Source organism: Stegodyphus dumicola, chromosome X2 (assembly GCF_044657685.1).
Source record: "Stegodyphus dumicola isolate Sdum_Otavi_A_Nest chromosome X2, ASM4465768v1".
Classification (NCBI taxonomy): domain Eukaryota; kingdom Metazoa; phylum Arthropoda; class Arachnida; order Araneae; family Eresidae; genus Stegodyphus; species Stegodyphus dumicola.
This window is the reverse complement of record NC_140781.1, coordinates 159,052,790-159,071,232: the sequence shown is the minus strand read 5'-3', so window position 1 is coordinate 159,071,232 and position 18,443 is coordinate 159,052,790. Positions and strand designations below refer to the sequence as shown.

General features: G+C 34.1%; 1 protein-coding gene across 2 annotated transcripts in view; it reads right to left on the bottom strand.

The window, feature by feature from the left end:
* Positions 1 to 18,443, bottom strand: part of LOC118181660 (mesoderm induction early response protein 1-like) — a 236,979-nt gene that overhangs the window by 153,987 nt on the left and 64,549 nt on the right. For both annotated transcript variants that reach the window (XM_085808930.1, XM_085808931.1), the window contains exon 2: positions 6,700 to 6,724. In XM_085808930.1, coding sequence (XP_085665056.1) covers positions 6,700 to 6,724 — 25 coding nt within the window. The remainder of the gene's footprint in view (positions 1 to 6,699; positions 6,725 to 18,443) is intronic.

The window sequence follows — 18,443 nt, the reverse complement described above, 5'->3', positions numbered from 1 at the left end:
GAGTCTAATACAAGCATTAAAAATATTTGTAATTAAGACTATGCATCTTCTAGGTAAAGCTTGCAATGCTTCATTAGAAATCATGTCATATCCTTTAGCTTTGCGCTTCTTTAATTTTTTAATAATTTGCTGAACTTCGTTTGGAGATGCAGGCATAAAAAAATTAATGCTGGGACTGTTGAGGATGCTATTGACAGAGTAATTAATATCTTTTTCGTGATCAGAATTTTTATTTTCATGTTGTTTAAAAATGTTTTCTAATTCTTTTGCATGAATTTCAGCAATGGAGTCTTCGGAGTGGTGAATTTTGCCCATGTGATACGGGGGTGAATTTGATTGGGTGAAAGATTTCTGAGTGATTTAGCTACTTTCCAAACAGAGTTTGGGTAAAGATCCATGTTTTCTAGGAAATTATCCCACGAATTTGATCGATGGGTTGGCGATGTCTTCTTTTATTTTTCTGTTTAAATAATTAATATGACGATTTTCAGTAGGATTGCGAGTAATATGCCATCTTTTTCTAAGTCTATTTCTTTCTTGTATAAGGGATTTAATTTCATCTGGGATGCCATAGGGATTTTTATTCTTGACTGTATAGGTAGCATTATTGATAGCGTTTTGAATTTTGGAGTTTAATCTGGTGATTTCCAGCTCAATATCGCAGTCATAGCGAAGTGTGGCTCTGCTGTTAACAGAATTTAGCTGTTCGGTAACCATATACCAATTAACTTTTGTATGAGCTTTAGGGAGAGGGGGATAAAATCCATAGAAGTTGAAGACTATAGGGAGATGGTCAGATGAAAGTTCTGGGAGAACATCAAGATTAGGAATATTAGGAAGGTTTTTCATCAAAACTATATCTAAAATATCCCCTAGTCCGTTGTGCGTATAGTGCGTTGGGTGATTGGGAGCAATGAGATTGATGTTACTATTGTGGATGAAGTTGCTTAAATTTTCTCCATTTCTATTTGTGACTCTACAGTTCCAGGAGGAATGTTTAGCATTTAAATCACCTGCTATTAAGGTGGGGTAGTTATTTTCAGTAAGTAGTTTCAGATTATTGAGATCAAGAGTGCTGGTGGGGGGATTGTAGACGGAGATAAAAAGAAAAGGTTCTCTAAAACCACTATAGATAAGTACTGCACCATTTTCTATAGTACAAGCAGGATTTAAATCATATTTGGCCGTTTTGATATGGTTTTTAATGAGAATTGTGTTTCCTCCCCCTCTATTATGTCTTCTGTCTTTTCTGTAGATGCGGTAGCCTTGTATTTTAAATTTGTCGCAAGAGCGGAGATGGGTTTCATTTGCTAGCATAACATCAATGTTATGTCTAGTAAGAAAATTTGAAATTTCCACTTGTTGGTATCTGATGCCGTTTGCATTATAGTAACAAATCTTTAAGAAGCTATTTGTAGCTGAGATAAAATTTATTTGACTATGAGTTTGATTAAAATTCATAGTTTAAATTTGAGAAATATTCAAAGGCCGCCATACCGACCTCTAGTTTTTCTAATATTGTTTTTGCTGTTTTAAATTTCTAGAAGAATTCTTTAACTTGAGTGAATTGGATTTTTATCCAGTCAAAAAAGCCAAGTGGGTTTGAGTTTGTGTCTTCTGTTTTACTAGTGTTTTCATTTTCCTTGGAAGTATTCCATGCATTTTTTGGTTTGTTCTCAGGGAGTGAAGGAAAATCCTTTTTGTTAAATTTAAATTGTTCTTTTTTCTTTTCTTCTTTGAAAGCTTTAGATTCTTCGATTTGCTTCTGAACATTATAAGAATGTTTACTGCAACCTTTGAAGGAAGAAACGTGATTTTGCCCACAGAGGGCACAGACAGGGAGTTTGTTGTCATTTTTTGTTTGTTTACAAGTGAATGTTTCATGAGGCTCTGCACATTTTAAACAGCGAGGTTTATAGTGACATTTGTCCCGTGTGTGCCCGTACCTTTGGCACTTCACGGGTCCAGGGCGAGCTTTAAAAGGCTCGATGAAGACATCCAGACCTCTGAGTTTCTTTAGATCATATATTCTTTTACCTTCTTTATTTCTAGTACATTCTGCTATAAAAACAGGAAGATGAACTTTCTTTCCTTCAATAGTGTGAATTACTTGTCGAATTTTTTGAATTGGGATACCTTCTTGGGCAATTTCATTTTTGATTAGTTCCATATTAGCTGTTTTTGGAAGTTTTTTAATTATTGCCTTGATAGGCTTTTCACTGTTGAGTTTAAAAGTATGAAAAGGAATAAGTAGTTTAGTTAGGTATTCAGTAACTGTGCGGTAGTGGTCTGAGTCATAAACTCTTATGGTCAGTGTACCTCCACTTAAGTTTCCACGATATTTTTTGATATTTAATTGCTCTTCAAAATCTTCTTTCATCTTATCCCAATCCCCCGTGAAGTCTGCTAAGACTATAGGGGGAATGTGTCCTGCTTTTTTGTTGGGTGCAATAAATTCACCTTCCTCTGCTTCCATATTGTATTCAGGGGTTAGTTCCTCGAATTTATTTTTTTGAGCTGGTTCTTCAATTTCGGAATTTGATAGAGTTCTTTTATGAGTTTTTCTAGGGGTTATGTATCCTTCTTTATCTATTGTGGTTTTCTTTTTGATTCTAGATTTTTGACTAGCAGTAATATCAGATTGATTTGTTTCCTCTGTTGGATTATTTAGGGTTTCTTTTTGTTTCATTTCATTAATGTATAATTCTAAGATTTGTATATCCTTTTCCATAGCATTGACGTGGGCTAAGTGAACTTCAGTCGCATTATTTGGATTAAATGAATTTTGATAAGCATGAAACTCAGAAAGCATAAGTTGCTTAAGTTTTTCTAAGTTATCACAGGTAACTTCCAGATTTCTGTGATTACACACAGATTTGATACGGTTTTCGATCGCCTCCTTGTCCATGATATGCATAAATCCTAACTTTTAACCTAATGGTGAAAAGAATAAAGAAAACATACTTATCGTGAACATCAAGAAGAGACGACAGCAACTCAGGATCAGCTTCAGTAGTGAGAGCAATGTCGTTTTCCCTTACTTCACAAAATCGCAGGAATAAAGCAACGCCGTAAACAGAAAGAACAATTTCTTTAATCAACAGCAACACCTCATGCCAGCACTGATCTGAGTGAAAGCGATGCGGGATACATATACCAGAAGTAGGCATGACGTCATCTCACGGCAACCAATCAGCTATCGGCACAATTCGGCTTTCCAGATGACGTAACATCATGTTTTGTTTTTGTATCTTAATTAAGTTGAAACAGTCTGTTCTCAACGCAAACAGTGGCAATAAGAAAAAGAAGTAGAAGTAACTACCATATTACATTAAAATAAGAACTAAGCCTAATAAACATTTCAAGGAGGAGAGATGATGCAGTAAAAGGGTTACAATAAGTCATATTTTTCCAACATATACATTCATTAATATAAATCTTATTCTTTAATTAGTACTAATAAATATATATTAACAATTTCTAAACCATCACATCTCTCTATCTGTATGTAGATATATGACTTATTAGATGTGTGTACAGTACAAAGTCTTTAATCCGGACTCGTCAGGACTTCGGCAATTCCAGATTATAAATCATCAATTTAAATCTGGTAAGATGGCATGCACAAATTATAAAATTAAAAATATGAAACCATAATTTATGAAATAAAGAGCAATTATGGTCTAAAGGGTATCAAAATTTACAAAAAAAAAAAAAAAAAACCCTTCATATTTATTTGTTTACTTTATTAAACATTTCTTTCAATGCACGCATGCATAAAGCATACATTACGCATGGTTGAAATTAGAAAATTGCAACCAGAAAACTATTTGATGTGCATTCGTGATATTTATAATGACGAGAAATTTTATTTAAATCATATCAAAGATGGAGTACATCGAGATGAAATACTACATTCAGGAAGAAATTATAAGCCAAGTAAAATAAAAACATCTGCCCTGACGATGAGGATAGTGCAAACTCATGATGTGTACCAGCTAATTTCTAAAGTTGGTACAGTCAAAAGTCGTTAATTCGAACACCCATAATCTGGACCTCATAGCTAAAAACTTTCTGCGCTTGCGCCGCGTTGACACATGTGCATAGGCGTTTATGCGTGCACGTAAGACCTTTACGACTGCGCATATGTGTGTGCGCAAGCGCAGAATACGTTTTTGTATAACGGATGGTATAAGCTAAAATTATCTAATTATCTATTTCAGTTAATGTTGATGATTGCGTTGTTCCTTAATCTTCGAACTGGATTCTGCTTATTATTTTTTGCAGACTGTAAGAGCAATTTTATAAAAGTAAACTTGAACTTTCGATTATGTCAAATAGAATTTCTGATGCTGGAGCTCCCAAAGGATCTACAAAACAAAAGTATGTTTCGATGTCCATCAAACAAAAAGTGGAATTGCTGCAAAAAATGGATAAAGACATGAAGAAGGTGACAGAGAGGTTACTGAAAACGAAAAAATTTCGATTGACAAGTTAGTCGGTATTCTCGGCACAGCAATTACGGGTCTTGAACAGTGGAACTTTGTAACTGAACAAGAAATTATGTCTGTTTATAGAATTAAAGAGAAAGTATTATCACATAAAACAAAGCAACTTAAACAACTTACATTGAAAGAAATGTTTAATAAAGTAAACAAATAAATATTAAGCTTTTTTTTTCGTAAATTTTGATACCCTTTAGATCATAATTGTTCTTTATTTCATAAATTATGGTTTCATATTTTTAATTTTAGAATTTCTGCATGCCATCTTACGAGATTTAAACTCATGATCTATAATCCGGAAAAATTGATAATCCGGAATCGCCGAAGTCCTGACGAGTCCGGATTAACGACTTTTGACTGTATATTTAATGTGTTTCAGATATATTACCGAGTGTTCTATGGGACAGTAAACAACTCACACATGTTTGATTGCTCATGTTTATTTGATCTTCATTTTGCTGAATACTATCAGCTGGCTGCGAGGATATAAATATCAGCCATATAGATTCTTGTCATAGAAGTTTTTTTTTTTTTTTTTTTTTTTTTTTTTTTTTTGTTGTTTTCTGTTTGTTTGTTTGAATGGACAGAACAGTAATTATGAGCCATAAAGTTAGTCAAGAACATGCTTTCAGCAAGGTCACAAATTTTCCAGTGAGCCATCAAATTTTTATTGGAATGCACACAACAGAAAATACGCATAAGTAATGTCTGATAAATAGACTTAATCCAGCACACAGTGTGTTTATCTGTTACTTGAAGTGCCAGAGTGGAGATCAAAGTGATTAACTTGATAGCAATCACCTTTCTATTATCTTCCATTACTAACAATAAAGTTTAAAACGAAAAGAGTGTGAGCGATACAAAACAAGACGAAGAAGCAAATGTAAGTTTCGCCAATCTGAGCAATAACTGATTTTTGTTTGGCTTTCAGCCTGTTTACCAGCTGAAGATGGTAACCCTATTTCGCCAAAGAGCGTTTTCAGAACTGCTCCACCAAACGTTTTGTTCCGGCAACAAATATCGTATGTGATAAGGGTTTTTGAGAGCCTTAAAATTTCGCGTTAAGGAACATGAGGCATATGTTAGAAAAATGGAAACACAGAAGTCTTCTGTTGCCCAACATTGTCAGTCCAAAAATCACACTTTCAATTTTTCTCCTGTCAAAATTATTCAAAAACACATCTTCCATTGGGAAACTGGATTTCCTAGAGGCATTTCGCATTTAAAAAAAAATCTTTCTGTTCTAGTTAACGACCCTAATTCCAATCCATCTTTGATTTCAGCCTTTAAAGAAATTATGTTTTAGTTCTGGTTTCATCAACAGATGGCGTTAGTAGCTTATCTCCTGTCCAGGCTTTCTTATCTAATCATTATACCTTACCTCATTCATTTATGCTTTTGCAGCTGAGGATGATGGTTCGGTAAAACTATCGAGACTAGTCCTCTGAAAATTTGAAAATATAATTCTGATTTTTTGTTCACTGGCTTCTAAGTTAATATTTGTTCTGTGTGTTATTGTATCTTAATCATTTTATTTATTTATTTTCCAGCTGTTGGTATGGAGGTCCAAATTTCAAACTTTGCACTGTATGTACTTCATTAAATTTTCCATATAATGAGAAAATGTGCATTTCAGGACATGTCCGGTTCATATTACTGAATACCAAAACACTCAGACTTCAGCTGTAATTTATACAGTCAAAAGTCGTTAATTCGGACACCCATAATCCGGACCTCAAAGCTACAAACTTTCTGTGCATGCGTCGTGTTGACGCATGTGCGTAAGACCTTTACGAAACCATAATTAACCTTTTTTGAAATATTTTTAATTTTATAATTTCTGCATGCCATCTTACCAGATTTAAACTGATGACCTATAATCCGGAAAAATCGATAATCCGGAATCGCCGAAGTCGCGATGAGTCTGGATTAACGACTTTTGACTGTATAACATATTCAAAACTGGAGGATGATGAAAAAAATTTAAGCAATTTAAAGTTTGATTGGCCAAGAAGATCAATTTTGAATTCTAAATTACCACATTCAGTTCAAATTACTTATATTTCAAATTACCAAAATTCTGCTACATACATATACTATTATGTAACATACCCTTCATAAATGGGTTTAAACTGTTTTCACACTTCCACAATTATATATATATACATAATAGTTTTAAGAAAAATAAACTTACCAACACTCGATTCACTTGCACTTGGCTGAAAATAAAACAGAAATTTTAGCTCATTAAAAAAAATACACGTTTTACATTAAAAATTTAAGTTTTTATAACATTTATTAAATATTAATACACATTTTGCTTTTTAAATGCTAACTTCTCATAATACCTATGAAATATGAATTATATTGTGCACATTAAATATGTTTTACAGTTAAACGTACAGGACTATCTAATTCAAAGAGGTGTCAATTTAATTCTTTGGGTGAGTTTTCACTGCTAGAATAACTATTCAACACAGATGTACATCAAATTTATTCTACCTCTGTACTTGTGTATTTAAACTAAAAATAATACAACACAAAATTAGTAGTCATCTGGACCTAGCTGTAAACACAAGTTCTTAAAATTTCGCCTAATCACAATATAAAGGCTGCAAATGATGGCTGTTGAAGACTGCTAACAATGACACAAATTCCTTTACACTAAACCTGCTTGCCATTCGAATCTGCATAAATTCTTGCCTCGCAGTAAAACAAGGCACTAGGAAAGAGATAAATTAAATAATAAACATTGTTAGGCCCATATCACACGGCGTTTGTTTCACACGAACAACTGTTTCGGACAATTTTTCTGCTTGGTTTACGATTGAAAGAAAGACGTGCAACTTTTTCCTTCCTTTCCAAAAAAATTGCAGGTTGTTTGTTTTCAACCAATCAGCCATCAGCTTCGATTGCTATCAGCTTGTTTGTAGTGGGAACCAGTTTTCTCTGTGTTAACCCCAAAAGCGATCTATTTTGATTGGCTATTGTTACAAAGCAGAAAAAATTTTCCAAACAGTTGTTCTTCCGAAACAAACCGACGTGTGATAGCAGCCTTAGCAGAACTCACAACATAATGCCACACACTAGCAGTTTACCCTTTGTAGCAAGGGATTGCATTATGCTGGGATAGCCATACACAAACTCTACAATGTATACTATAACCATTTTGCAACAGATAGTGCTCAAACCACTGAACACATATTTGTTTCCAATGCAGCTTATAAATTCTGCAAGAGATTATGCAAGGGTGAAACCATTCTACATCCGCTATGACCTGCTAGATCACCAGACCTGAATCCCATAGAGCATGTGTGGGATGTGTTGGAATGACAGTTAGCAGGTCATAGGGTGCTTCCAGGCAACCTCCACAAGCTCCGACGTGCATTAGTACAGGAATGGGCACAACTGCCACAAGTGATTAAATTGCTTCGCCACCGTTTAGCTTGTGAACTTGCCTCGCTGTTAACAAGCATGTACACATTTCAGCTAGAAGCCGTCATACTCGTTATAAGCATCATACTTCCATAATACATTCTTCAGACCCAACTGATCTTTCACGATGTAATGGTTATAATACGTGTTTTTGTATCTCTTTACTGTTTGCTACATGGTATAATAATGCTACACCGACCTCTTGGGTCAGTTGTTTTATTTCGTGTTTTGCCTCTGCTCCTTATTTTTTGAGCAGGAGTGTAATATACAAAGCTTAAGAGAAGTACACAATACACAGTCTGAAATCCGGACTTGTCGGGATTCTGGTGATTCCGTATATGGGAATATTCCAGATCATGAGTTTAAATCTGGTAAGATGACGTGTACAAATTATAAAACAAAAAATATGAAACAGTTGTTTATGAAATAACGAAGCATTTATAATTAAAGTTAAAATAACACACTGAATAATGATTATTGGAGAAGTTAAACAACAGGAATCAGAGTAATGAACAATGGAAAAACATGCATAATATACCGTAAATGCTCTATAAGTAATAAAATGAACATTTTGTGAAAGCGATTTAAATTTATTGTAATAAAAAGAATAAAATATCGAGAGAGGGTGGCATATCGGGCAGTATGCAAACGACTTCCATGGAGACTATTTTAAAGCATTTGGTCAGAAGCAGCAGTCAGGGTCATTGTATTGTATCAAATTTATTTCTGATTCACTGCAGGTCCATCTCTCTGGAACTCCAAGCCCCAATACCATGTCATATAATGGGAATAATAACTGTTTTGTAAATTAATCTAATAATGTTACTTTTCAGTGCTAGTGACTGAATTAAGAAATTTCTTTTTTAATACATCTGAGTAGAGATAGTTATTTTATAAATATAATTAAAATGTTGTTCAAAATTAAATTTGCAATCAGAAAAAAAAAAACACAAAGATATTTTAAGGTTTTAAACACATTTTATTGTAACACCTTCATATTTTAGTTGTGATGTTAAGGTCTTTTTTTTCACCTTTCGGTTAAAACAAGAAATTAGTAGTTCTTTTGTAAATTTAATCTCAGGTTTCCTTTTTCAATCTACATTCTACAGCAAATGAAAATATTTTCTCTAATTTCTCCAAAGACTTTTCACAAATTGCATATAAAATGTTATGAGCATAACATGACATTCTTACACCATTTGGACCCTCTTTAACAATCCATACATAACGGTGTTCCAAAGCAGTGCAGCACTGCTTTGGAACACCGAATCCTTTGTAAACCATACAAATATCCTTATTAAATCTGTAAATAACATTCCTTTCATTAAAATAACAAAGAAAGATCCTATAAATATTTTTCGCAATCCCAAATCTCTAAGGGTGGAGAGCAAAGAATTTAATTTCTTAACCACATTACCAGTTTCTTCAAAACTAAATGGCAGATCATCCAAAGCGCATCCAACATCCTACAACAAATCCGCACCCAAAAAACCATCTTCAACTCAGTGAAAATTCCTATTAAAATAACACTTAATAACCTCAAAATTATTCACATCAGTATTACCTTTATAATAATTTCTGAGACACGTGTTTTACCACTAACCACACGAAGAAATCCTCCATAATATTTTGCACTCTCAACAAAGAATTTTTTTTTTACTTTGGCATTTTACTATCTTTATCATTTTCTTATATGCATCCAGCTCTTTTTTTATTTACGATCTTCCTTTGTATACGAGTATATTCATCAATATTTTTAATCTGATATTGTTTTCTAAATGCACGAATCCATCGTTTTAATCTCTGCAGTTACAGTATCTACCACAGAATAGCATTTTTATTCGTTCCTCTTACGTCTCAGGATCTTATTGGGTCTATCTACAAAATACAGGTTCCAATTTAACAAAGAAGTCATCAAGCTCATCTTTCTCTGCAATATTTATCAGTTCCTTCCTTAAATCCTTCATTTTACTCCTTAAACCTTTAACATACCTTTCAACTTTTTTGTATATTACGTGAAAATCTAATTTCTTCATCATATTCCACACATATTTCATTCAAATTAAGAAAAATATATTTATGATCGCTCAATGACTCCTCTTGTTCAATAATTAATTTCACAGACATTAAGGACATTGCAGAGGACCCTAAAATTAAATCCGTCCAACCTTCCCCAGCTGAAGATACGAAAGTACGCAAGGAATTGGAGTCATTATAGAGAATGAAATTATTATGTAAAACGAAATCAAAAGTTACAATTCTATTATCAATACTCCTGGCTCCCCAGTTAAAATGTTTAAAATCTCCCAATGCAAGAAAATTATTATAACATTTAATAGCATCTTCCAACTTATTAAATTTTCATACAAATCCTCTGCTGGAAAGATACAGAAACAATTCCCATAAAATCATTCTCGATGGAAACAGAAACCACAGCAATTGTATCTGAAATCAAATCTGCTGAAAATCTAATATTTTCATTGAGAAACACAACAGCAAATCTACGACCAGTTATCATTACTGCTTTCCAACCCTTTTTTCAAATAGGCAAATTTATGTTCAGTATGATAATGTTCCTGCATAGCTAACACATCATGTCTCGCTCAATAGCTTCTCTATACTTGACAGGTGGCATGATGCAACTGAACAATTGTTAAGATTGATATTTAATAACTTCATGAGAATAAAACACAAAATAATGCAATAGAAATATTTACAAAGTTTAAAATCCGAAAGATGAAATACAAGAAAAATATAAAAAACAAAAATATAGTCGCAATGATAAATCTAAATTGTACAAATTATCTACATAAGTCTAATTATATAGCCACATCCAAGTGCTCCACAATGTATTTGACTTATAGACTGGACATCCTTTGTCATGATTAGTATCATAATGAATGAAACGCTTCATTTGAAACACGACAACTAATACAGCTCAGTTTTTCTTGCGTACAATGATATTTTTCAAGTTCTCCAGAGCATCTTATGCACCTAACCCAATTCTTACAGTATGTTTTAGTGTGTTGACATTTTAAACAGCGCTTGGGCTAAAGAAAATGCTTGATTGGGTAAGATTTTTTCCATCTAAATGTCAAATAGTTTCTTTCCAAGATTTCCATCTGATATTTTGCATTAATGCCGAAAATTCTGTGATTAGATAATTTTCTGTATTTTTATTCATATAAAACAGAAAACGGACACAATCACCAAAGCAAGTACTTTCAAACTTTTTAAATTAACACTTTAAACTTTTCCACAATTTCGTTTTTTTATAAGATCAGGAACATTATACAGTCAAAAGTCTTTAATCCGGACGTCCATAATCCGGACCTCAAAGCTACAAACATTCTACGCATGCGTAAACGCATAATACCTTTACGCATGCACATATGCGTTTACGCTTGCGCATAATACGTTTACGCATGCGCGTTTAATGTATAACGGACGGTATAAGCTAAGCTAAAATTATCTATTTCAGTTAATGTTGCAGATTGCGTTGTTCCTTAATCTTCTAATTGGATGCGGCTTATTATTTTTTGCAGACTGTCAGAGCAATTTTATAAAAGTAAGCTTTAACTTTCGATTATGTCAAAAAGAATTTACGATTCTGGAGCTGCCGAAGGATCTACAAAACGAAAGCATATTCCGATGTCCATCAAACAAGAAGTGCAATTGCTGGAAAAAATGGATAAAGGCATGAACAGAGTGACAGAGAGGTGATTTGTTTCTCTAACCATTCCGAAATCTGTTTATCAATTTCACGCTGCTCTGCGGAGGGGGGGGGGCATCGCAGCGTGCAATGAACTGGAAGTTGATCTGTCAGCACTATCCTTATCTTCAGGGCAGATGTTTTTATTTTATTCGGCTTATAATTCCTTACTAAATGTAGTATTTCATCTCGTTTAAATCAAATTCCTCATCATAATAAATATCACGAATACACAAATAATTTTCTGGTTGCAATTTTCTAATTTCGACAATGCGTAATGTCTGCTTTATGCATGCGTGCGTTGAAAGAAATGTTTAATAAAGTAAGCAAATAAATATTAAGCTTTTTTTTTGTAAATTTTGATACCCTTTAGATCATAATTGCTCTTTATTTCATAAATTACGGTTTCATATTTTTAATTGTATAATTTTTGCATGTCATCTTACCAGATTTAAACTGATGATCTATAATCCGGAAAAACCGATAATCTGGATTAGCCGAAGTCCCGACGAGTCCGGATTAAAGACTTTTGACTGCAGATAATAACTGTGAGTGTGATAAATTTCCTGCTCTTAACATGCATCGTATTCCTCAACTTTTGTTTTTCTTCAATAATCTCACGAAGTTTCTTTGTGTCATTCTTATCCTTAATCTTTATAATAAAATCTCTACTTTTCTTATAAGAAGAGTTCAAATCTTTGATGTTCACATGTGTTTGAGAAATGTAACCAACTCAAAACACAAAAATTCAAGTTTGGAGTTAATTTTAGTTAATTTTCAAAAATTCGGTCAGCAGGCAGATTACGCTGAAAACACAGTCAAGGCAAAAATTCAAATCCAAAACTCAACAATTAAATTCACTTTTACTCAAACTTGCTTAAATGTAAAAACTGCCCCCCCCCTCCCGAGAAGACTAAATGCAGTTAGAATTTTAAAGCTCTCGTACTTTTAAAAGCAGTGCATACAAATGCAAAGCATTGATAAAAATGCAAACCGAAGTACTTAAGAAACACAATAAATGCATTTAAAACATACAATGTGGCACCCATATCTCCGCGCTGCTTTCAATATGGCACCTTCTCTTTCCCAAATGATTTCCACAAGAAATAATGGCCATGAATACCAAGACACTGGACAGAGAGCAGCATCATAATTACCAACGACATATAATTATGTTTAAAGAGTCTCTGTGTGATAAAGAGTATTACAATATGCTTACGTCAGATGTAAATAACTTTAAAATCTTAATTTCCTTTTTAAATTGTTACATACTAGTTTTAAAAATGCATCAGAATTTTTCAAATATTGAAAATATTCCGTGAAAGTTTATCGTAGGTTGTGATATTATGTTTGTTATGTAAATAACTTTACAGTTTTAATTGTATCCATTTAAATTACGCATGTGAATTTTAAAAATTGCAATAATTTCTTTTTCCATTTTATTTCTTAAAAAAATCATTATGCTATGTGTAGTGTATGTGTATGTTTTGCAAATAGTAACAAAAAAATAGTAACATAAATTCACAGTGAGCTAAAAAAATTCTTGTTTCTGAACTGGGATCAAAACGGTCATGTTGGCATCAACGTTTTTCTGGTGGATGTAAATGATAACTGTCTTTAGATTTCCGTACTACTTTATTTTCATTTCAGTTATTTCTACCTCTGTTATCAGAACAGCGTTTTAGTTTAAACTACTTTTAGTTAAACTACTCAGATATAATTTGTGATTGCCATATCTCTGCGACTGCTTTCAATATAGCATCAAAAGGCTTATCTTTCCCAGAGGATTTCCGCCACATGAATTCCGAAAGATAGGACTCTAGAAAGATGGTGTTGCGCCGTATCCCTTTGCTTTTTGTTCCGCATTTAACACAGCCCCTCAAAATCATTCCACATTATGGGTGTGAGCATCCGTTATTGGATCAACAAAATTAAATTTGTGATTCACAGTTAAATGGCCGAAACCTGCTTTTTCAAGCTCTTCCATTTTATAGGATCGCCAACAAACTGATTTTTTTTTTTTTTTTTTTTTTTATATATATATATTGCCAATCCTTCCACTACGTGGTCTACTACAATCGTTGCTTCCCGATTTGGAACCCGAAGCCACTTTGACGCATAGTACTCGCCACTTTCATGATATAACCTGCTGAATATCCACTGCTGCGGAAGTACCCTGCCAGCGTTGTGTTACGTTTTTCTTTTCACATTATGTTAAGGGTTCGTAGATTTGGAGTGAATAATGACAACAGCACTTGATGAAGTATCAAAACACACTTTATTAGCCAGTATTTTTAGGACAGCTCCAAAATCACGTTTCTACAGTCGTCGAACAACTACTATAGACACACTGTAACAATCAGCGACACAGCCTTCAGGCAATCAGGCTATAACAGGGAAGATAGCTTCACGGCAAAGAACCAGAATACAGCTCCCGACTCTGCTCGGTCGTTCTCTGAACTATACGTACTCTCGAAACTCTCTATGCTACAAGCTTTTTCAGGTACATCACCTATTCATCCTAAGACTGAAGTAAATCTAGCGAACACACCTCTCATAAAATTGTTGCAATCAATCGTGGTATTTTGACACATGCTGAGCTGTTTATCGCACCACTTAAACGCCGTCAGTTCCTCTGCCCAACAGCAGATAAAACGCAGCACTCTTAGAAATGGTATTCTGGAACCACTAAACCAGTTGTTAGATCAAATATTTTTGTTTACAACTTTTCATGTTGCACATCCACACACCTTCATTCAAATATAACTTCATTTCGAGGTCATTTATGATTATTCGACTGTGAGGTAATATATCTTTTTCCTGGAAAAATGATACGGCATCTTCCTCAATTCTCGGTAAATTAAAAATTGTCAAAATTTCCTTACGATGTTAAAACTGAAAAAAAGACTACTACGATATTACGCTGTTCATCAAATTCAGCAAATAGAGGTCGAAAGTGAAAGTACCACCTTTTTACATAAATGTTTAATCTGGGGGAAAAAAAAATTACGATATCAGGCAGTTTGTCAGATTAGGCAAATAAAAGTTAAATAGGAAAAATACTCTATTATGATTTCATGCGGTTTATATTAGTTGGCGGTTTGTCGCGGGGGCCGTGAAGATCAAGTAGTACCAATGCTAATAAATGATTGCGTTTCTTCAACATGAAGATTTTTAATTTAATGCCGACATAAAATTAAGAACCAACATCCTCTACATGCTTTATTTTGAAAAAACGTCTACTGTGCATCTGCACATACGTAAAGCATTAAGCACATGCTACACAAGGCATCTAAGTTATAATGTAATTAAATTTTCTATATATAATGTAATTTTTTGATAACTCTAGAAGAGGAACTGAAAACTATTTTCATGTTTTCATAAAAAAATTTAGTATTAGTCAGAAGGGTAGAAAATATTTGTCATCAGAAGGGTAGAAAATATTTTACTTAAATGTAATTTGTCTGAAACTAATCAAATTGATAATTAAAATAATCAAACCTAGTTAACCTTTTACATGACTATAAAAGCCAATGAAATATTTGTGACGTACAAAATTTAACTCAGAAATGAAAATCGATAAACACATCGTCAAAAATACCAAAAATCAAAATCAAAATTTACAAAAAAAAAGGCTTAATATTTATTTGTTTACTTTATTAAATATTTCTTTCAATGTAAGTTATTTAAGTTGCTTCGTTTTTGTGCTAATATTTTCTCTTTAATTCTATAAACAGACATAATTTCTTGTTCAGTTACAAAGTTCTACTGTTCAAGTTTTGTAACTGCTATGTCGAGAATACAGACTATCTTGTCAATCGAAATTTTTTCGTTTTTAATAACCTCTCTGTCCCTTTCTTCACTATCGGAAGCAGTATTTTCTGGATCTAGAACCATACTACAGATTTCGCCGTCCGTTAATTGAGTGATGATTGGGACATTGTTGTCGCAATGAAAAACTTCTGTTATATCATCTTCATTTATTACCGCTTCTCCACATTTCTTCACAAAATCCAATAACTGGAAAATTTCACCTTTAGTCTAGCGATGTCCGAAAACATTCAAATTCGCGGGCATCATCTTCATCGTCCTCACCGTGAAATATGGTAGCTGGCCATAAATTATGCCAAGCATTTTTTAACGCATCTGGAGACACATCCTCCCACGATCTTGCGATGCTCCACACAGCAGATTTTATGCTAAAAAATTTCAAAAATTCTTGAATAGTCTTGCCATTGTTCAAGAAATTTAACATAGATTTTTAAAATACTACTTTATATTTGCATTTCAGCACTATTCCCATATCCAAAGGCTGAATAATACATGTACAATTTGGAGGAAAGAATATTACAGATACATTATCTGTCACTAAAACTTTAAGTGAAGTATGCGCCGAACAGTTGTCATCTATCAGGACTATTTCTGAATCATAGGTAAACCAACCGAGTTCAAATGTCGCCGAGCCTCGGGTATAAAATGATTTTCAAACCAATCATTCATCAACGCTTGTGTCATTCATGCTCTTTTATTTGTGCGATATATAACGGGGAAATTCGTTAATCCTTTAAATGTTCGAGGTCGTGCACGTTTTCCGATTACGAAAAGTTTGCACTTGTGCATTCATGCAGCATTTGCGCACGGTAAAATTGTTAGTCTCGCTTTGGAATCTTTGACACCAGTTGGAGTCTTCTCTGTAGAGGTTGGAAAGGTATTTCGTGGTACATATTGCCAGAAAAGATCAGTTTCATGAGCGTTGTAAATCTGTTCTGGAGATAATTGTTCACTAGTAATGAGTTCAATGAATTCATCTGCAAATTGTTCAGCAGCTTCAGTATCAGCTGAAGCTTTTTCATCTGAAATTTTTAATTGTCTCATACCATGGAGATTTTTAAATTTGGTTAACCAACCTGTCTAATATGTGCACTCAGTGTTTAAGTTCATTTCTTCATGAAATATTTTGGCTTGGGCCATTAGCATTGGACCCGTCAATGACACGCCCTCGCTGCGACGCTGTCTGACCCATTCAATCATCACTTTGTCATGATCGTGACTTTTAGCATAACGAACCCTTTTCCTGTTATTCATTACAAGTATGATGTCGGAATCCATTAAAAAAAATTCAAAAAGTTCCTTTTTCTTTTTGCTTATATCATATACAGTTGACTTTCCAATGTCATACTCCTCCCATAATTTTGAGACGGATATGCCTTTATCCTTTTATTACAGTAATTCCACTTTTTGTTTGATGGACATCGAAACATTCTTTCGCTTCGTCTTTGGCAGCTCCAGAATTGGAAACTCTTTTTGACATAATCGAAAGTTCAAACTTAATTTTATAAAATTGCTCTAACAGTCTGCAAAAAATAATAAGCCGGATCCAATTAGAAGATTAAGGAACAGCGCAATCTGCAACATTAACTGAAATGCCTTAGAATCAGTAAAGATAATTTTAGCCTAGCTTATACCGTCCGTTATACATTAAACGGGCATGCGCAAAGCATACCAAAAAAAGTTTTTGACTTTGAGGCCTGGGTTATAGATCATTCCGGATAATGGACGTCCGGATTACGGACTTTGTACTGTACTATGTTTAGTGCTAAAATGGGTAATTATGTACTAAAAACAGCATGCAATACAGAAAAACCTGAAGGAGTAAAATAATTTATTGGTGTTTTTCATCTTGGAAATGGTAACATTTAGCATCAATAATTAAATTACAGTTCTCGAAAATGTGCAGAAGGTTCCTATCATGCACACTTACATCTGTAATTATGATAATAGAGAACGTTTTTTATGCGAAATGCTTCACTGAAAATGTGTTATACCTCTTTCAACCGGTATTATCAAACAATATTAGGTGATATGATGATAATTTTAAGAAGGAAGTTCTATATTCGGTATGCATCAAAGCTAAAATATTTGAAATTATAATGTGGATCGAGGGTGAAGCATCTCTTACTGTTTCTTCCTTTGGTTTCTTTGGTCTTCTGTACATACAAGGTAACCAAAGAGTTCTTGCTGATTCTGATATGACATTGGAAGAGTAAAGTCCAACATAATAGTTGCCAAACCTGGCGATGAAATGGTTAGGATGGGAGTCCGACATTGAGTTCAAGTGAGGGAATATGTCTCTTAGTGATGCACAACGTAGCGGTCGACCACAAGCACTTGACGATGAGGCCCTGAGAGCAGCCATAGAGAGTGACAGTAGCCAAACATGTGGTGAGCTTGCTGCACACTACCAGGTATCTGGTGAAACGATCAGACTCCATTTACACCGCATAGGAAAGGCATACAAGCTGAGCAAATGGGTACCCCACTCACTGTCCCATGCAAACAAGCACGCTGCCTGTCTGCCACTGCTTACTCGACACCGCAGTGCATCCATATTTGATCGAGTACTCACCAGTACTCACTACTTCTCGGCATACCTGGTTCTAGAGACAGCCTGGAACACGATACCAACCCTCCCTCATCACGTAAAAGGATGATTAGTGTGGTGGAAGTGTAATGGTTTGGACAGGCTTTGTGTTGGACGGCTGCACACCTCTGCATGTATCTGACAAAACATTTGTTTGTCTTTTCAGAGGGGCAGTTCCTCCTGGGTTTTTGTTAATACACGACAAAGTTCGTCCACATACAGCTCAGCTGATCAACAGAAACCTGAAAAATGAAGATATTCACTGCGTAAATTGGCTAGCCAGATCTTCTGACTACAGCATGTACGGGACCTTCTTGAGAGGGCGATTCATCTCCCCAATCCCCCCTCCGAAATTCATTCCAGAGTTGAA